At 37.8% G+C, this 22414-nt stretch overlaps 1 protein-coding gene across 1 annotated transcript in view; it reads right to left on the bottom strand.

The window, feature by feature from the left end:
* LOC118409810 (otoferlin-like) overlaps positions 1-22414 on the bottom strand; it is a gene marked incomplete in the record, with an annotated part of 240756 nt that overhangs the window by 49859 nt on the left and 168483 nt on the right. Inside the window, 3 exon segments of the mRNA XM_035811130.1 lie at positions 1449-1608; positions 4013-4160; positions 7197-7328. Of these exon segments, the coding sequence (XP_035667023.1) occupies positions 1449-1608; positions 4013-4160; positions 7197-7328 (440 nt within the window).

Here is a 22414-nt window from a genome sequence, read left to right as displayed (position 1 = left end):
CTGTAAATTAATGTGGCATTAGCACCACTATCACCTATCTCCATTCCCCTGGAATGGCTTACTGGTATACATGTGTAATGTGTTCTGCATGAGTATAAAGCTAACCCTAAAAAGCAAGGATCAGTAGGGGTTACATGTATATCATGAAGAATGTGTCAATGTTCAGCGCTCTTCAGCAGACATCAATATGTATGGTTCTAAAATTTGAAGTTGAGTAAGTTATGTAAATGTTCATAATCAAGATCATAACCATAAAATGTTGGCAGGATGCACAAGTTCTACAATAACTTCTCTAATCAATCTCTGACATTTTATACCATGTGGACTACCTGAGAGGCATCAATCAATTACAGAACTCTTTTAAGATCAATGTAGGATTTGAATGTCAAAAAGATCACTTTGATATTAGATTTCTCGAAAATGGAATGTGACAATGTGGAGTCTTAATACTCTGTGTAAAAGTAAAGATACAAGACTATGTCAGAAATTTTAATAACATTACTATCATGACGTATGTAGTCTCAAAACATTCTTATCAGTCTATCTGTAAAACTATTTTCAGCAGTGCTTTATATCAGGCATAAGCACATTTGAAGTTTTACCATCAACTCTGTGGAAACAATATTCATGTGTGCAAGGTTCATATCCAGTTATTGAGCAGGAAGATTTGCCTTTATTAAATTCCGAGTCCTCATTTCAGCTGGTAATGGAATTTTCTAGCCGGTTTCAAAGTCATTTTACGTGTAGCTTTTCCCAGGGGCTGTTCTTCACGTAGCTTTCGCTGAAGGAATTTTGAAAATCGATAATGCGTGATGGGATTATCTTACACTTGTCACGCCTGTCTCTCACCATGTATCAGGGACTGCATGAGGGGCTCTGATAACAAAAGGATGTCGGGCCTGGGAATCTTCTTGTTAACCTTTCCTACAGATTTGGGACAACGCTATGCAAATTTTGCTCTTTGTTCGATTTTCATTGATCTTTCATGGTTTGGGTATTTAACTGGACTGTTTGGACACTTTTCTGTCAAACTTTTCTGGTGAACATTGCAAGCTTTTGAAGTATTACTCATGGCATCTGTTATCAAATTTGATTTTCCACATACATTTGTAAGCTATACAAAACCTGGACAATTCAAGATATGTGTTACATTTTATGCTTTTTCAAAGCTCTTTTGAAAAGTTACTCATAACATCCACTGGAAATTTCCATTTACTTCATAAGCAAAACAAAACTTTGCGGTACAAGTTACACATCAATATCAGATAAAGACATTCTGTCATTTGTTTTGGAGTAAAGACATATGTTTAGAGATTTAATCAAGGCTTCAATCACACATTCTGTATTTCATATTTTGACCCTTTCCTGAAAAGTGGTCAGCACGCCGATTTTAGTTTGTCATAAATAAACAAAGGCTCAACCAGAAACAAACAAACAAACAAACTTACGCCTCGATGTCGTCCTCATCATCCTCGCTGCTCTTGGGCGGGGTCTTGATGGAGTCCCCCTTCCCGACCACGGCGATGTCACACTTCAGGTAACCCTTGGGGCCACCTGTCACATCCTCCGGGTCCGTCAGCAGGGCCCACTTGTGGTAGAACTGGTGATCTGGGATACATTAGGGAAGGTTATACATCCAGGTAATAAGACACTCAAAAGCTACTCATGATCAAGCAACTGGAAGTAGTATGATTTATGAGTATCTGTGATCTTATGGTGATTTTTGAGAAAATTTGCTCCAAGTTTGTACCGGTATAGAGGTTCCACAAGGTTCCACTTTCCACTTAACATATAAATAGGATATAATGTTAACTGCTAAGGAATCACAGAGTGACAAAACTGTCAAAAGCTGTGACAGATTGCTCATCAATTTCCACAGATAAAGAACAAATGTTTCTAATTTTTTTCGCGTTTTCTCGTCTTTTCAATCATATGCCCACCTCTTGCATCATATTCCAAATATGAAATCAAGGATCACACATAACTAACTTTGGTTGTTGTAGGCAAGGATTGTTTGTAGGGTTGCTCTCTTTTATTGATGCTATTGTCTGTGTACTTTTAAAACAAAACTTAATTTAAGATGTTCAACTTCAGAAAGAATAATCAAGACAGCAATGTGCAAATTTAAGGTTTCATAAAAGAGGTGCTTCATTACCACAATGGTGCCAGGCATCTTCTGAGCCTAGGCAACAATAAGAATGTACTAGATAGCTACAGTCTGCCAGGAAAGAGAGGTGGAGTAATTATCAATCAAGAAAATACATGAAGTTCTTGTGCTGTACATTTATGTGTTTTTATTACACAGACGGCTATATTTGAGTGGCCAGAACATTGACAATGTTTGTAATGAATGGTGCAAAGAAGGGTAGGCTGGGTAGTCATCGATCAAGGAAATCCAGATTCTTTTGAGAGAAAAAAATGGGGTCATTATAGTGCAAAAATTGAGGAAACAAATTCATAGCAACATCCCTGAATATTGATCTGAACTGGGCTGAAGCAGGGACACATACATCCAAGCTTTTCAGATAAGCTTTATACTATGGCCAAGGAAAAAAATGTTGTATTTCCTGTTCCCCTACCTAACCCTTACAAAACTTGCCTACCCTAAACTTTTTTGGGGGGTTGGCAGTGGATTTGCATAGCTTCCAGTTAGAATTTTTATTCAGAGAGCTTCCCATTGAAGTAAAAACAATGCTTGCCCTATCTAATGAAGGATAAATGTATCCATTATGCACAAAATTAAAGTTTGGCAATAAAAGAAAAGTGTCCTCGCACATTTCAGTTTACTTTGTTCAACTATACATATTGTAATATGTATCAATAGAATTTAGGCCAGCCTAAAAAAATTAAAAGAAAAAAAAAGGTTAATCCCTTCCTACTGACCCTATTTTTTTCCGAACTGAAACAGGAAACACAACATTATTTTCTAGGCCTAAGCTTTACTCTTTACTTCTCATTGGTGGGGGTGCGAGAGTTATTGACTTCCAGCATGGTAATAAGGAATTGAGTAAAGAATGATTTTCATAAAAGATGTTTTATTCCCTGATTATGGAGGAAACAACTGGGTCAATGGCCCTCAGGGTGCCCATTCCAACTGTGTTACCTTGATATCAACAAGATACGAAAGATTTGGGGCAGTCCCATTTTTGACTTACGACCTAAGACACAGCTGATAAGCTCATTGGATGACTGTTATTGACTGATTTTGATCCACGGAAGGATAACAAACTAGCTGTGACAGCTTCTTTTTGCAATTTAAGACAAAACCATGTTTGAAGTTGAGAGCGATACCATTTTAGGAAAAATATTTTCATACCAAGGGTAGTATACGAAATATTCTCCACATCTTGATAACACAATTTATTCTGAGAAAACAAAAGCATTGTATGCCATAGTGGGGACATTTCTTATAAGTCGTATGTATCTTTTAATCTCTTCAAACTATAAATGTTTCTAGGATCATTAATGAAAAACACAAATACATGTAGTTGAAATCAATGATAAATTGGATTTATTCCCAGTGTTCTAGAGTTGCGTACCTATGCCTTAAACCAGGTACAGGTACCGATACAGAGATTTAGATACTTCAATGATGACAGAACTAGAGTCATGCAAAGAAACCATGCTCTTTAGAGGATCTGAAGAGCACAGTTGCATTGCCCATATCAATTGGTTTTCAATTATTATTATTCCAGTGCTAAAGTTTCATCTTTGTGGTAGGAATGAGTATCAAGTGTAAGTCTATTCAGGTACTTTACTGGACATTGATATTCCAGTGTTTTGGACCTGCACCTGGATGATTTTTTTACGGAGTTTGCTCTGTGCAAAGCCATTGACCACTTCTACAGACTGAACTACACTCACTGTAGCATAATCTCTTCACCCTGAGGGCCTAGGTCAGAAACATCGAGCTTCGGCAAGTTTGAATAACTGACCCAATAGGTGAAGCAGGGGTTACAAAGGCTGCTCGGTTCTGTACACAACATAGCCTGTATGAACTATAGGCACCTACCAGGAGCATCGTAGACGGTGCCCACATCCAGTTTGAACGACCCGACCATGGTGCCAGAGCGCAGCAGGTTGCGGGAGTGTAGCACGGACAAGGTGATGATCTTGTCAAACAACATGTCTGGAGACATGTGGAAGTCAAAAACGAAGTACTGCAGGGAAGAGATGAAATGATTTTTTATTAGTAATCTCATAAACATAATAGGTGTTGTTTCGATAAATGGTGGTGAAAAATTCACGATATGAACAGGTTACAATTCAGACGACTAACCTCTCAGTGAATGCCAACCTAATCAATGTTAGGTTTGCTAACAAACTGTGTAGTCTCAGTTTGTCGTAATTTCACTAATTTCACTTGAGGAAAATTCAGAAAAGAGTTAAGTTACAATTGTGTTGTATTCATGCTTGAATATGGTTTTTAGAAATGGACCAGGACAACTACTAATGTCTAACTGTTTGGCTTTGCAAACATGTTTTACAGATAGTAGCACTTATAACAAATCGGCCGTAAACTGGTAACCTTGCGTTACATGTAATATTGATTCTAAACAAACAAACAAACATTAATCAAGACAATTTTACCTGCAGAAAACCACAAAAAAATACTCTCCACTAATAAAAAAACTTGATTTGTTCATTAAACTAAATATCAGAAAGTTTGACAGTAGAAAATCAGCAGCAGCAGCATTTATTTCAGTACCAAGGACATCAACTGAAGGATTGATCAGAAGAAAGGTCAAACTCCCGTCTTTATTGGGTGTTGATTGGGGTTAAATGATGGGTCATTTGCAATATAAGACTGGACAAAGGTCACCTAGCACCTTCTGACCTATTTGATACAGGCCAGTTCATCCTTCAGGGCTGTTCTGTACTGTAAATACAGAAAAGTTTGTGGTGGTTTACACATGTATGTTCGCGGTTTTCACGGCCACTTCATCGTGCACTTTAAACCACCTCAAACGCTGTTTCCATTATAGTTGTGACTACAGTCAATGGGGCTACCACGAACTTAAAACCACCGCGAACATTCCATTTTCCAGCTACCGCGAAGGTAAATGAACTTAAATGCATTTACAGTATTCAACAGTGACAGAAAGCAAGAAATAAGTTTCCTGGTGAAAACTTGCATGTTAACTATATATGTTTCAATAGCTCATCATTCTTTGGTCTTTTGTCAAACTATATGGACTTTGCGTTGTCTATTATTCTAAAATTGCATTAGGACTTGGGCAATGCCATCTTAATGCTATCCCTGATCCATTCTGATCTAAGTCTTTTGATTATTGCTTGTAAGATGAACAGCCCGTAGGAAACATATTCAACTGCTTTGAAGGATTGCAGACTTGGATTTGTTTGACATTAATTGCCTACGATCTGCCACAGTTTCAAGTGACTTGTCAATTTTTGCAATTTTAAATATTCGATATGCAAATAGTAAATAATCTTTGTAATTCAATTACATGTACTGTTCTGTCTTTTCGAATAACTTTCTCTTACTGAACTCCTCTGTGAAGGAGCCCTTAATCAAAGGACCAATCATCAACACAATTGTTTTTCGAGATGTTCTACCAATCTTTCTTAGACTGACATCACTGTTCTTGTACATTTACACTTAAACTAAAAGCACTGACTCCACTCCAAGGTTCGCCCCTTTCTAAGAATACGGAAACCTAATTTGAAAGTCTACGTCTTCCAATGTGCTTTATAAATCTCCTCAGGACAGAACGTCCCCCTTGAGACGTAATGACGCAGGCACGAGCGCCTGATATTGATCTGTTTCTTGAAAAATCAATGATGAGCCCCCCATGACGCAAAGATTACATTACCTCTCCAGCCCGGAGGCGATCGCGCCATCAATAACATTACAGGCTTCACTCAAAGAACCTGCTGAAATACAACCTCCTTTATAGTTTCAAAATTTGAAGTGATAAATAGAAACCTACAGCCGTAATTAGATAGAATGTCACTGGTTTGCAATTCCTGTGGATTGGCACTTTCTCACTAACAAGTTTATCAGTTCTTGAGTAACGAAAACAAATTTGTTGCCATGTTGAACTAGTGAGGTACTAAAGATAAAACCTAAACTAGATGAATGTTAAACAGTACTTGAGTTGCTCGAGCAACTGAATAGATTATGTAAATAAAAAAGATGATCAGGCAACTGAATAAATTATGTAAATGGTTTCAGATAGTATCCACTGTCCTTCATTAGTGACTAAGATTAAGCTCAGATTGTAGATTAGCATTATTTGTCAGACAAATTTCATTCATGAACACATATCATAACCATACCACTTAGTCAGATCTATAAGAAAGCGTTCCTTCCAAAGTGTATATACCAACTAAACGTCACTCCTGTATTACTTCATGTGACAAATTGCACACATAGGAATTAACATTCAAATATCAAAGTTCACGTCAGCGTTCCTTCACCAAAGTGAAAGATATCTGATCGTGCTATCGCTGTCTTTATACCTCCAGGGCTTAGGGCAGAGGCTTTTCAGTAAACGTATGACGTAAATACAGAGTGACTCTCCTCTGGGAGCATTCTGCCTGGGAGCACTGTGTATAATGTGTGTGCTGCTTTCCACCTGTGTTTTTAATGGTTTGCTATCTCATCATACAATATCTACAAGTCATCGCACATTTGTAATTATAGGAGTTACAGGTTTGTCAGTTTTTGATAAGATGATCTTCACTGACAATCAGAAGGGAAAACCTAATATCAACAGATTATCAGTTTGTAATATAGTCTCCAGTTTGTCAGCCTGTTTTGATGAAATTGACTTAGATCTTGATAAGATGAATAATTGATGCAAAAACCTTGTTTGCTATAGAAGCTGAAATTTGAAATGATTTCAAAATTCAATCCAACAAGCTGAATAAAAGTTCTAAAGTGGAACAATGTAGCTCCAGATTACTTACTGAGAGACTTCTGAGGGATATCATATGTGCTTGTTCATAGCTTATTCAGAACACAAGATATCAGAACATAAGGTCCCACTGCAGTACCAAGGAAAAACTGCTAGGGGGTTCAAAATCTAATCATTTCCAACTATTGTCACACCCCACCAAGAAGTAAGAAACCAATCCATCCAGTCATTCTTGAGTTACCTTGACAGACAGACACAGTGACACACAAAGAAACACTAGTAAAAGTATAACCTCCATAAAAAAAACAGTTTTACCTCATTGTAGTATGGACAGTTGGTGGACTCCTTTTGACTGGTGAACTTTCTCTCCTCACCAATCTGTACAGACACCACTGGGTCCATGTTCAGCCCAGCCAGCTGGCGGGCTTCGATGATTGTGATACATATCTGGAAAAGAGAAGGAAAGCAAAACAATTCAGTACTGTAGCAATTTTGGAAGGAAAAACACTTTGGTTTAAGAGAAACGAGAAGGAGAAGGAGAAGGGATTGAGAACTGAAGAAATATCGGAAGGAAAAAATCTTCAGTATTGGAGCAATCTTGGAAGGAAAAATGATTTGGTATTAGAAAAACTCTTAGAAGAAAAAGGGAATCAGTATTAAAGTAATTCTTTAAAGGAAGAAGGCTTCAGTATTACAGACACTCTTAAACAAGTTAGATGGAAAGAGACCTTGGCATTGGAGAAAATCTTAAAAGGTAAAAGTGATTCAGTATCAAAGAAACTCTAAGAAGGGAAAAGACTTCAGCACTGTAGACTCTTAGACAAGTTAGAGGGAAAGGCTTCAGTATTGGAGAAACTCTTAGAAGGATGAAAGCTTCTGTATTGGAGAAACTTTCAGAGAGAAAACAGGCTTCAGTATTGGAGAAACTCTTCATGCAAAAAGGGTTCAGTATTGGAGAAGCACTTAGAAGAAAAAAACTTCAGTATCGGATTGTAATATTTGGCTTGTTTGCATTTGGAAGACATTCACACACCATTCATACATGCATGATAAGTGTGTGTGTGTGTGTGTGTGTGTGTGTTTGTGTGTGTGTGTGTGCATGTGTGTGGTTGTGTGCATTGTGTATGTACATAATATACAGGTACATTAGGGCTGGGTATCGGTACAGCGTACCGGTACAAAACCGTTTTTTCTTATTGGACCGGTCCAGAAAAACCGGACCTGAAAAAATTAGGTGGACCGGATGTTGGACCGATTAGAAAATTAACATATTAATTTATCAGGCATTCATACGTTTTGGCGCTTGCAGTTGGAAGAAAATGACAAGAGTGAAGTAGAGTAGAGTTTATAGTAATTTCTACCAATGTTTACAGTCAATCGTACAGGTGCAGTTATTAGCGTTGTAGTATTTTAAAACGCCAGTGTTATGTCTAATACTCCACCAAACAGATTTCTTTGTAGTGAAATGGCCCATTGGTATAAGTCATACTGAATCAGGTCCAGGTTCAGGTCCGGACCTGGACCTGATCCTCTGGACCTGAACCGGACCTGGACCTGAATTTTCTGTACCGGTACCCAGCCCTAAGGTACATGTATTTGCTGGGTTGGTAAGCCTCCAAAGGACACTTCATATCAACAGCTAAGCAAACCAGTACTTTACTTTCCTACATTCCATCAATTAGTAATGAACTTGGCTTCCTACTAATAAAGCTACCAGAATTTCCCAGGAGTACATTTCTTTGAAACTCTCCCATCAGCTTTGATCTCCGGAATGTACATAATTCCGTCGTGATTGCCAAACTGTTGCGAACGTTCGGAATCTTCCCCTTCGTGATAAAAGACTGAGCCTTCTAAATGTCAGGTCACCTCCAGGGAGACGACCTGACTTTGGGCTAAGTCGGTCTTCAGCGTATGTGAGCTGGCATGTTATATGGATGGTGCACTTAGCTGCATATCCTAATGAATTCCCCTGATGATCAGCACACATTTACAAAGCATATCGTTACCATCAACACAACTACTGTATCTACATTTTACATTTGTGGTGGTTTTGTATTGTAGTAAGAGGAAATATGAGGTTTTGTTTAAGATTGGTGGCTGAAACAGTTCTAAAGAACAGTACAATACATAGTAATTAATTGCAGTGTTATGATTTTGAGGTAAGAGGTCACAGTGAAAATTGTAAAAGTAGTTCAAGATTTCAAGATTTAAGGTACTAGACAGTTTAAAGGCATGTTGCCTTTACATACAGCAGTATGAATGAAAAACTGATAGTCACTATATATGTGCAACAAACAATACCAATCTTAAAAGTCTTTTAAACATCCTTGCAAATAAAAAGCACAATATGTAGAACTTCCTTGCTTGCTTCACCACAGAAGACTGCAAAATCATTCTTAGTAGTTGTCACGTGGCATTTTCTTAGATTAAAATATGGCTTACATCATAACTCTTGAAGGATTATCTGAACAAAGACTACCCAAACATAGTCACAGAAAATGGCAGGCACAACGGAATTAAAGACATTTCCATGTGCAGATCTATGTTCTGGATTATGTCATTCAGCAGCATACACTACCGGTAATAGGCCTATTGTGAATTATGTCAGCAAATGGCAGACAGGCCCGTGTTTCATTCACAGCCTGTCAACTTGAGTTGCACCTGGAATAGCTCTAGCATCTCCCAGAATAAAAGGACAAAATCCATAGAGGGTTTGGTTTTGTGTCATTTACCATCACTTCCAGCATATAGTCATGCACCTTCAGGTACAAAAACAGACATTGTTTGTGCTACAGACAATATGTGGACATAACAACAAAACAAGCATCTTCTTATATAGCTTTTGGCTATGTTGATTAGATTATATAGAGGACATCCTGTGGGAACCCCAAGCTGATTGTTACAAGCATGAAGAGAAAAAAGATTTTCCCAGAAAACAATTGCCTTTATTCTGTAATCAGATTAGTAAGGTTGAAAAAATGACTGTGTTAAACACAGAGCTTTACTTTTTCTTGTTTGACTCTAGAATGAATTTTCTACAAAATTAGTTTCCATTTTCTGACATTTTTTGCAATGCATATAAAATGCTCATTTTGCAGCTACTTTGTAAAATCTACAGGACAGTGGTAAGCTTTTGCTTTTATCAAACAGACAAAAATTGATGGCCGTGCATATGTCATCCATATAATCGAAGGAATGAGGCCTTTTTGATAACTTGTCTACTGAAACGAATGTGACACTTCTCAAGATATCTAGTGCGTACATGACATATCTGAAAAGGCTTCTCAAGTTATTGGCCTGTCTGCTAACAGCTCAGACGATAACAGCTTCTGAGCTGTATTAAATGTCTGAGCTTCTACCTATTGGATTATCCCAATAGCGAGATGTGGACAGAAGGTTTTAGATAAGGGCACAATGAATGGTCTGGCCAATCTCAATGTCTTTTGGGATTCAACAAATCAATATACAACAGCCAATGAGAGTTGAGAGTTGTAACTACCACCTGTGTCTATGACCTTCTAAGGTTAAACTAAACTCTGATTATTGCCAGTATTGATTCTTTTGATTCCATCTTTTCACTAGACTATTGTTTTTGAGCAACTGTACCAAATTGTATGGATTTGTTTTACATGTATCCTTGACTTTGTAAGTGGAATTTTTCTGCAATACATGTGTGTGTATGTAAAAGTAAGACTTGAAAGGCAACAATACATGCAAAATGTAAAGAAAAAAACTCTGATTATTGGTCATTTGATGCCCTCTTCTTACTAGACGGCTATGTTAGGCTACCGTCACATTTCCAAACTGTGGCCTGATCAGGCTGTTTGTGGATTAAAAAAATAGATAATGTACAAATGTATATGTGAAAGTATAACGAATAATGCCCACTACTATCATTTTTACATCTTGTGTAGTTTGGTATCTTCTATATCAAACTTTAAATTCCCAAAAGCTGCCCAGCCGGGCCCCAGTTTAGAATTGTGACAAAGGCAAATTTGGATTTGTGCTACCGTTAACTTTGTGGACTTATGAGGAAGTATGTAAAAGTAAGACTTTAAAGACAACAAAACATGCAAAATGTAAAGAAAATTCCTTTATATATGAAATGTGCTGAGAGATTAGTCAAATCTTTGGTTACTCAGTGGATGTGGCCAATAGTGGAAAGGTGGCACAAAATGTACATTGTACATGACATTGTATGTAACACAAAGGAAGGTCAATGCTACCCAGAGATACATGTATGCTAACGAACTACTTGACCTTAACAGGTCTGTTTCAATCTCTTACAGCAATGAAGTGGCTCCCACACACAAAATCTTCCACATCTCAGAATATAACTTATACGTTGGTAAGCTTTCAAGAGTGGATGGGGAAACTATTGGATGCCTTTAAAAGTACAGTCAAAATTACCCAAGAAGACAACTCATATAGGAGCAATAGAATCTGGTCTAAGGACTGGTGGTCACTATAGACAGGATTTCTAATGCTTGTGTTCATGGTGGAAATTTATCTACTTGTAGTAAGGGATAGCCAAAAAGTGGTCACTCTTCCACTGTTCATGACAGAGAAGACAGATGCTACAATGTACATACAGTACGTATTTGTTTAGGTGCATTGTACTAGGGAAATTCCCCTATAGCTAGCTGTTTTCAACAAACACAATAAACAGTAGTACAACTGTCCTTGGGGAAGGATATCGCAACAAAGATATCCACTGATCAAATGAATAATGTTTTTATTAGATTACTTGTCTCTCCTAATCCCTTTTTCAAAGATGTTTTGAAAGCATGGCTTTCTTTCCAATTTAAACCTCCTGAAACTTTGAAAGAGATACAAGCACAACTCTTATGGTGCAACTCAAGTATCGTAATCGAAAATACGCCTATTATATGGGAAAAACCTCTTAAACATGGAATTTATTACATTAATGACCTTTTGGATACAAATGGACGCTTTTTATCTTACAATGGCCTTCTTGCTAAATTCGGTACAGCATTTGATAAGCTAGAGTACAATCAGATATTATCTGCAATACCGCGAAACTGGAAAAAAAAGCTTTTAGACAACACACCAGTAATAGGCCCTATCTTACCTCATACAGCAAATTACGTATGGCTGAAGGCAACTAAAATAAACAAAATTATCTATACATCCTTTTTGCAATCAGAAAATAGAAACCCACTGAACATACAAAGACGCTGGGAAGATGAATTTAATACAATTTTCCCGTGGAAATGGGTTTTTAGATTAGTTTATGCACTGACTATATGCCCGAAACTAAGAATTTTTCAATATAAAATATTGCACAGATTGTTAGCCACAAAGAAAATGTTACACATCTGGAAAATTCTAAATAGCCCGAACTGTGCACATTGTGAGGAAGTAGAGACCATTAGACACTTATTCTGGGACTGCCCTAGAGTTGTTACTTTTTGGACAGATTTAGAAATATGGTTTAAAACAATAGTAAATAAAACCTTACATCTGGACTTTCAGACAGTTATTTTAGGTGACATATCTGAAAATTGTAATGTAATCGAGAATTTGTTAATTCTAGTGGCCAAACATTATATTTTCATACAGAGAGACAAAAAACTAGTTGTAAATCATTACATTTCGTATGTAAAGAGATATTACAAGACAGAATATATGATAGCAGAGAGAAGGAACAAATTAGATATCCATTTTAGTAAATGGGAGTCTTTCCCATTTAACCTTGCTAATTAATTGGTCCATTGCTATCTTCCATTGGCATTGTTCTACTTTCTTCTCCACTTGTCCATATTACCTGTCATGTAGTATCCATCTTCGTTGTTATCCTTAACTATGTTCAGATGATTGAATACCAGTTGTTGTAAATGTTTTTTCACTGTAGCCTTCGTTCGTTTATTTCCACCTTTATGATATATTATTTTGGATCCGTGGTCTGTGTTTTGTACTTTCTTTCAACTTTTGTAATTTCTTTTGATTTCTGTAAATCTGTGCTTTTCTGTGAAATGCAATAAAAAAATTAAAAAAAAAAAAAAAAAAATCAAAAAAAAAACAAAAAAAAAACAGTAGACCATGGCTAAATGTCTCGTCCGAAAAAATGCAACCCTTTCAGTGCATGCAGGTGTGTATGCCGGGTGAGAAACTCAGTAGGAATCAACGCAGGGCCACTAACCACTGGACTACGTGCGTTACCTACTGGAATGAGATAACCAGACAGTGTTTAAATCACCCCAGTGGGAGAATGTTGTATAGACAAGAGGGCACCAGACTGCCCAGTGTTCATATGGATTTACTGTTGAAAAGGTGGGATGTTTTCCTGCAGGCCTGTTCGTGACCTCTTGCAGGTCTTCAATATAGTCTGCCCAAAAGGCAAGCCTGTCTGCTACGATAAGAAAAGGATTTGTCAATCAAAAACTTGTATGGTATACTGTGTAATCGATTTGAAAAATTCTCTTTAACACATCGCACTTCTTGATCTAGCCTGAATTTTCAATACTCACTCACTCACTCGTCCCATAGCTCAGGTGGCCGTAGGGGCAGTAAGGCTGTTCACTAGTGACTTCCAGCTCTGGCGATCTTCAGTCAGTCTCGTCAGCTGGGCTGACGTGATTTTTACTAAATGGACTGTTTTTCCATTGCTTTACTTTCTAAGATTTCAGTGACTGTCTATCACCTTCTTCAGGGCAATTCTGACTGGTTAACATTGTATTGCAGGACAGGTGTTGCTGCTGACAGTTCAGATGTGGTCACAAAAGGTAAAGTATTGAGACATATGTACAGATAGCTTTATGTAAAATATTTACAATGTCTGGTCTTAACCGCAAAGGAGTGTAAACTATGAAGAAGATGATAGATGGTCACCAACACGTTGGTGTGAACGCAATGGTTGTGTAAAAAGAGTCTCTTTATTTAGTGACGTACCAATCTGATGAAAGTATTTGCGAATATAGATTGAATTTTGCACCACATTTTCTCTCACTTGCAAAGTTTCTTGTGATGGAAGGTGGCTTTGTTGTATTGCACTAGAGAATGATGAGAAAAATTCTTTCTTCAGCGTTCTCCCTGTGCCTGAAAGCATTTTTGGATCAAATCCAACACTTCTTGCTACTGATAAAAGTTTGGTAAAGTTTGATGAAACCAGCTCAGGACTACAGTCTGCTTTGAATATGACAACATCTGTCTTCCATACTAATATCATATAAGGTACTGTAATCTCAAATCACACAAACACAGCAGCTACACATAGACAGCTATATGTGCACTTTGTTATCCTTTGCCCAACTTGCACTTGTGCTAAAAATACAGCCTTTTAATCTTCACCAAGTCATGTTGAAGCCTATCAAGAGTGGCAAAGTTTGAAATACACTGTTACTATGTCAAAATAGGGAGTTCTGGTGCAGTACCATAAATGCTGCTTGGGGGCCCAAAATCTAATCAGTAAGAACAAGTGTGGATGGCTGTTCAGAACAAGCTTTAATTTAATTTCAATGTTTTTAAAATGCCAACTGAAAAAAATGGATATCCTTTTTCTCGATTCTCTGAGCAGGAAAAAGCACGTTTTAACATGTACTCCATTATTGCAGTGTCTAAATACAGAGCTTTCCAAGGTGCTGAAATATTTGATGTTATTAAAATTCAATGTGGTCATCATTTATTACCGTTATCTCACTCAAGCATGTTGGAGAAATATATCTACTCGGCTTTAACGTTTAAGATCCCATTAAGGGCAAGATTCATACAGCTTTGAAAGTATATCAACCATATGGCTTAAGATAAGAGGCAAGGTCGATATGCCTTCAGATATAACCTTGGCCTTCGTCTATCAAATCTGTAAAGGCTATGCAATGGATGGTTTCATGCTGGGGGCTTTCATATTAGTCTAGATGAACTAGATAGTCTATCATAAAAACATTCTCTACACTTCCCTAAGATGATTAGTTGACTTAGAAACAACCAAATAAACCAATCAATGACCAAACTTTACCATTTGCCCCTTCTGGGTCCAAAGAGTGCTCAGACCTGCTTTTATACAGCAATGTTTGAAGTTCTCAGGAAACTTTGACACAAGCATACACCTGTACAAGTTACCACCTCTACAAAAAGACCATCTGGCAAATTATAGCTCTTTTTAGTGATTCATGAGGCATTTTTTTCCATTTTTAAAGTTGTGACATGTCTAAATAGACCAAATCTTATTGTGGTCTTCTTGAAAACTATAGTCTTGAAGGATGGGGAAAAAGTGGGGTTGAAAACAATGAAGAAATTAGAACTACCCTAGCGAACATGGGACTTATGAACAACTTATTATGGACCATAGTCCTCTTTTCACCCACAGTAAGTCAAATGGTCTGAAAGTGGACTTAATCAGGGAGGGTGGCTTAATAACCGTGACAAACTACCCCTCCCATGGACTTACTGGGGACAGGCTGGATCTGTCACCCAGCTGCCCTGCTCAGTAGCGTCCCCTGTGTGCTTCTGAAGTTGTTTCTGGATTAGTAATGCCAGATGTACCATGTAATTGAGATAGCCACAAGACTCAGTCTGTTTACACTGTTATTGATGGTTCAGTGTGTTAGCCCCTTTTGTGCTCCTCTCAGTTCTCTGGTTGAAGAAGACCAAACATCATCTTGTTACCAAGGTTGGATTGTCCCCTAGTTACATTTTGAGAGGTGCATCTATTATGCTTAATATATGATCCAGAAATGGGCTGTTCACATCCATTCTTTTTTGGAGGGGTACCTTAAAGAGTTTACAGGTTTTGTCCACAGTTATAACTGGAAATACAACTCTGCACATATGTGTAATCCCCTAGAAATAATAGTGTTCCAACAGTGTCAACACTACCCAACCAGTAGAGTGGCCAGGTCACATGATGGATCAGGCCAGCAGTACCCTGATAGGTCATGTGACCTGGCCACTCCATACCAAGTTGCCAAAATGAAACAAACTAAAGAATTTGTGGCTTTCTCCACCCTAAGAAACAGACAAGGGATCATTGACCAGAATCTGGGGCAGTCATTCCCTCATGAGTTGTGCTTAATTAGAAAGACATGGTCCAGTTCAGTGAAGAGAAGGGCTCTAACTTAAGAGAGGGGTCATGAGGTCATGAAGCTTCTAGGTCACTGAAAGGTCAGTTCACACTCAGACTGCTATCAGGTTTATCAAAAATGAACATGAGTATGGAAGACAGGTTGCTTCATTCCCACAGTATATTTAAATTATGAAATATAAATAAGCCAATTGCAAGAATCTGGAGGTATGAGACTTTTAGAACTGAAGGAAATTGTAGGCACATGTAAACATGATACTCCAGGTCCCTGGGCAGCATACAGTGGAAGTAGTCACACCAAATTAATGCTGACTCCAAATGATGCCTACAGTCTACCACTGTCTCTACCCTTATGTGCCTGGCTGGCTCCCTCAGCAGTACAAGTCACCCATTTAAAAACTCATCCGTCTTGCCTGTAATCATTAAACAAACAAAGGTGGTCTGTAAACCCCAGGACACTAACAGCTACTGGTCATGGTATTTCTCTATTGGCCTTTCTTTAACAATTGTCATGTAAGTAGCAATGTTTGTAGACCATGATCAACTTGAACCAGCCCATGTTAACTCAGCTTACACTAAGTTACAGTCTATAGTTTCCTTCTGCAGGACCTTCCTGTAAGTTGAGCTTGGATGCATGACAAATTGATGTCACCCCATGATGAACCCCAGAGATAAAGAACAGAGGGCCTCATCTTAAACACATGTGCTGGGCCTTCTCCCAGCACTGGTGATTAATGAGCAGGACATAATAGGGACTAAAGATGGACTTACTCTCTTAATCAGTGTGAAGGACTCAGTGCGGATAATAGCCCACCAAAGCTAACACCAACGGCCCTCAGACATGGTAACATGGGGTGGACTTATACTGGGACTAACTCCCCTTTTGCCAGCAGTAAGTCCACCTTCTGTCTACCTTCAGTCTGTGTTAAAACCCATGTTCGCAAGGGAAGTGACACAGAACCAAGATCTCTTAAGAGCATCATTTGCTTACTTATATAACACTATGTTGTGGGAGGAAGTAAGGTCTTCTTGGGCAGAGTTGAATATACAAATGTTTTTTAAAAGTTTGAGAATGCTGTCCAATGCTATCAAGTACAATCATCCTGAAACCAACATTAATCAATAATATTACGCAAGCCCCTAAACCAGCCTGGCTTCCTTTATTGGACAACAGATTGATCACCATGAGCAGAAGAATGCTATTGACAATAGCCCTTTTTTCTAACGGCCTATTTATGGTCTGAACACACGTAAATGCCTTATGGTCCGGAAGTCAATTTTGCGGCTGATTTCCTTTCCTTTATAGCCTTTCATCACAGTCAAGGCTTGATGGAAAGGGACAGGCTCAAAACAATGGCCTTTTTTTAACTTATTGATTTTCCTCAAGCTTTTGTCACGCCAACGCAGGTACCAACACTGAATTTGTCTTCAGGCCATACAAATTTAATAATGTATAATATTTTAGATCACACGATAGGGATGAGCTGTAAAAGAGAGATAAAAATACACAAACATGTGGTTCCTTATCAAAGTGTTTGCTGCAATGGTTTTAAACCATTTGCCCCTTTCTATCGAACTAATGGAACGTGAAAACAGCAACCATCCTGTGTATTTGTAACAGGAAATTGAGGCTGGCACTTCTATCTTTAGTACATCCCATGTGAAAATGGTGGTCTATAGGCATATATGTTTCAGCAGCGCTGGAAGCTTTCCTCACATTACTAAAAAGCCCAACAGATGTAGTAAGATTGACGTAAACACCTTATTCCCAAGGCCACTGCTGGTGCTGAGTAAAACCAATTGCAACATACAAATGCCGATCTCCCTTCACATCAACATTAGGCCCAGTAAAAAAATATTGCGTTTCTGGTTATGGTCCTTAAAAATAGCTTAGAGAGCTCTTATTTTTAATTTTATTTTACATCTCAGCTAAAGAAATCCAACATACAGAGTTTAAATTGTAACTAGAATGATCCAAGTCTACTAGTGTTTAGCTTTGCTCATTTAACAGTTTTACAAAGTATGGAATGGGGGAGTTCCTGTAACGGTTGGTTTTGCATCATACTGTTCTGAACTGTTGTTGTATCGTAAACTTACATTTTTAAAGCGTACTTTCATCTCAATGTTTTAAAAGTTTATGCTCAGTTGTAAAATGTTGTTTTCCCGTGCTTGTATTGTACCGTATATGTAATTCAGCTCCTGGCTGCGAAGTACATTATACCACATTCTAATAAACCATTCATCAATTTATTCATTCATAACCAGAAACACAAGGTTTTTTTCACAAGGCCCTTTGCATCATCATCCACGGCTGCGTTCCATTAGAGCATGTCTCCAGGTACCCATACTACATTACCCCATTGTGCTTTGGTACCACTTAAACAACTGGGAGATTTGTGGTGCAACAGAACAAAGACAAGTTGTGCAGCAGCTCATTTTTACGTTCCACTCACAGTTTCAGGGACAACATATCAATCATTGATCATATTCCTGGAGAAAGTGAAATTGTAGACAATATTAGAAATAAGAGTGATATTAGGGCATAAATCACAAGTATTGTAAAAACGGCATAAACCTGGACGATATCTCAATAAAGATAATATTTCTGAGTATCTAGCACCCAAACCGAAATGTTATACGGAGGTCAAAATATTCTGTTTCCCCACCTTGGAAACAAGATCTGTCAAAACTCTCTGATTTCTCAGATAGTTATATCATATCTGTGCACAAAAAAGGCAAATGGTACACAAAATCAAATTTTCTCCCACTATTCAGCAATATTACTGACATGTTTATGTAATAGTATTACATGTACCAGGTAGTATAATGGTAAACAGAATGATATTAAGTCATAAGGCAACCATTTTTACTAATCTAAACTGCCAAGTACTTTTATGGTCTCCACAAATGATGTAGGGAACACACAGTTTTTAGTAGCAGGACATATTTCATCTTTTTCCTAACTTTTTTCAGAGCAAGGTGACTGCTTCATCTTTTAAAAAATTGACTTTCCAGAAATGTGGCTTAGTTCAGTGTCCCCAAACAGCATTTAAAGTTTTACTTTTATCCTGACTCTTGACAGGATTTACAGAATTTTTGGTATATCTCCAGCAAGATGATCACCACAGTTACGTTCCAATTACTTGCAAATCACAGCGACATCTGGTTCAAATTGAACTGGCTGGACCTACGTCATAGAGGCCATATGTGGAGATTATGGCCCACCAAGGTTATTGCCTTTCCGTCATCGGGAGTTGCGATAAAGCTACAAGTACCTGATATCATCGACAATTTGGCTCGGCTATGGTAGATCAATCTCTTCAGCTTCCATTTAGAAGTGGGTATTACAGTTTACCGGGAGTAGTTAGCGGTTGCAGTCGATTCCGTGCAATCTGGGAGTCTGGGAATTGTGGAGAATTAAATGTGTCTCGAGTGCTTTCCTTTTGAGGCCCCAGCTTATGACTACAGCAACGCGAAGGATTTCATCATCTAGTTTTACTGGAAATGCGTTAAAGCATGAGTTGATTGTATGTTCGCTCTTTTTCTCATGACCTTTTCACCATGGACTCATCACTACAAATATTTTTTTTCTGTCTCCTGTGGGCCTAACCTTTGTCTATGGTAACCACTACATGTAGGAACTATACATTTTACAGTTGTATGACGTGTCTTCAAGGCAACTGTTCTGTCCGTCTGTAGCACCTTTGCTAGAAGGTTGTTTCCAACTGGCTTTCCATAAGATTGCTGGTGTTTCCATTACTGTAGCAGTACATGTACGTGACTATAGCACTACCGTGAACCCTAATCACTGCAATCACTCTTATGTCTCCTAACTACAAAATCAAATCACCTCGAATTTGCATCTACAGTATCAAAACAACTTAACAGTATCATAACAACTGAACTCAAGCCTCTCTCCCCCTCTCTTGCTCTCAATTCTGTACAAGTTGTATGCAATAACCTTTGACTTTGCTTTCACACTTTGGGTTATACTTACAACTTTGCGTTGATTATGACATGACATATTGAGAATATGCATTTTTGTGTTTGTTGGTAAATTTTAAGATTTAATCACATACAAATGTAACCTATAAAAACCTTCTAATACTACTAGTACTCTGAATTGAATGGTGTAATAGTGAAGTCAGAGTTAACTTTTCTGCATATTTTACACCACATTCTAACATGTCAAATAGCATTCCAAATTTAGTCCCTTCGACATGACAAATACATTAAGCCATCACAGGCTGTCCACCATATTATGGTATCTGTATTAAAATTGCAAATGTCAAATAAATCTAAGTACAAATATTTCAGCAATTTGCTGCATTTTCAGAAGCAACTTTGCATTAATTCTTTTAGCTTTTAAGAGTTTTCACTTAGTGCTGATTGGGGAAAATCGTGTTGTGCAAATACATTTACCTGGCATAATAATTGGCACAATCCCTTGGTAATAATTAGGCATCATTGTGCACTGATGATTGGATATTCACTGGTCTCCAATGGAAAATTCTGAGACATAACTACTCAACACTGAGGCCTGATGGCATTTCTGAAAGTCCCTGTCCTTGGTGCTGAATATTAAATTGCAAACATGCAATTAGCAATATTGAAATTTCTCTTTAGGGGTGAGTACCAGTACAAAACTGTTTTTTCTTGTTGGACCAGTAGGATAAATGCAGACTTGAAAAAATTCAGTGGACTGGATTTTGGACTGAGTAGAGAATGACCAGATTATATTGGCCAGGGTATAAAAATTTTGCCGTCTACCAGTTCAAGAAAATAAGAGGAGCAAAGAAGAGTAGAGTTTATAGTCATTACTACCAAGTTTCTACAGTCAATCTTAACATGGAAGCAGGATTTCAAAACACCAGAGGGAGTTGGATACTACATGTACACCAAATGATTCCTTGGTAGCAAATTGGACCATTGCGTTGAGTATCGCCCATTCACAACTTTTCATGAACAATCCAGGATCAGGTCCTAACCGGAATCTGATCCTCTGGGCCTGAACAGTACCAGTACCTGAATTTTCTATACTGGTACCCACAGCTAGTTCAAACCTTTCAAAGCTGCCTTGTGCAATAACAAATAGAGTATTGGGTACAGAGATGACCTTAAAAGATAGCAGCTAACACAAGTCTAAATTTAGAACTAATTCTGTAGAGCAGGACTGAATTATCTGTAAGAAATGGCTGCGACCAATTTGCACTTTAATCCACTCTAGCACATTTATCACATTTTACTTCTCAATATTTGCCAGAACAGTATCTAATCATCTTAGGTTAATGATGTTACTGCTCTTACTGCAGACTTATTGGCTGTCTGAGGTGTTGACCTCTTCTACAGTCTAAGATCTTATGCAAGCAGGCAAGCAAAATATTGGTCCATATAAAGATCATATTCACCACAGTATAGAAAAGGAGAATGAAGTGGTAGGGGCACGTTTTGCAGTCTTCAGAACTAGCCAAAACTATCATGCAAGGAACTGTCCAAAGAAGAGGAAAGGGGGATAGGAAATGGAAAATGTGAGAGGACAATATCAGAGAATGTATTGGAATGAGACAAAGTGAAACATGAAACACTAAGAAGAAGAACAGAAACAAAGAGGGGGGAGGAAAACCAGTTGTCATATCTTATGTGGCCTCAACAGTCTTATAGCTAGACTTTATTTATTTGTTGCTTCTCATATTTTTCAGAAAAAAAATTGGACAAGTCAAAAAATATGAATAAATTTTTTCAAAAGGTCTGGGGTAAAAATACAAGTTTTATACAATGAATCCCTTCCTTTGACTTGTTACTTATGTTCTGAATAAAAGGCATCATTTCTAGACTGAAATTATGTGTATTTGGCTCTGAATGGTAACATTTACAGATTTGTGATAGCAAAAGCTAATATCATTTCTTATCAGGACAGTTGAATCCAAGAAGGAACAAATAAAATTGGTGTGGCCTAAGGAATAGATGAATGAAAAACATTTTTTATCCGAAGGTTACTACGTTCCCCTTACAACAGGCCTCCTCCAGTTTGTCATCTGCCGTTCCCCCTAAGGGAATCTAATTTCCACTGGAAGATTGCAGTAATTTCATACAGACCAGTTTGTACATCAATTAGGAACTTTATGGTTTGTACAGTGTGACTGAAATATCTTCGTGTGCAGTTTAACAACTGTTATTACATGCGAGAGTGAGATCCACAGATGAACTGCTGGAGTAATGTACTTTTTGATGAGACAATTATTGTGATCTTTTTGGTTTCCTCCAGTTCACCGTAACTTGTTATTATTCTATAAAACACCATCATAGAGATATGATATTGGGATGACGCAGAAGTCTTTAAACCAACCAATTTACACTAAACTTCTGTAACAGCATATTTTAACCTTGGATTTAGTTTACCTGGGAAAAAATACAACGTGAGCTGTGTGCTGTAGTAAGGGACAGTTGGTCTGAAAACAGCAATCCCACAGCACTTGAATATGCTCTAATATCT

The sequence above is a fragment of the Branchiostoma floridae genome, chromosome 2, assembly GCF_000003815.2.
Source record: "Branchiostoma floridae strain S238N-H82 chromosome 2, Bfl_VNyyK, whole genome shotgun sequence".
Classification (NCBI taxonomy): Eukaryota; Metazoa; Chordata; class Leptocardii; order Amphioxiformes; family Branchiostomatidae; genus Branchiostoma; species Branchiostoma floridae.
Note: the sequence above shows the minus strand (reverse complement) of the source record. Positions and strands in the feature narration are given on the sequence as shown.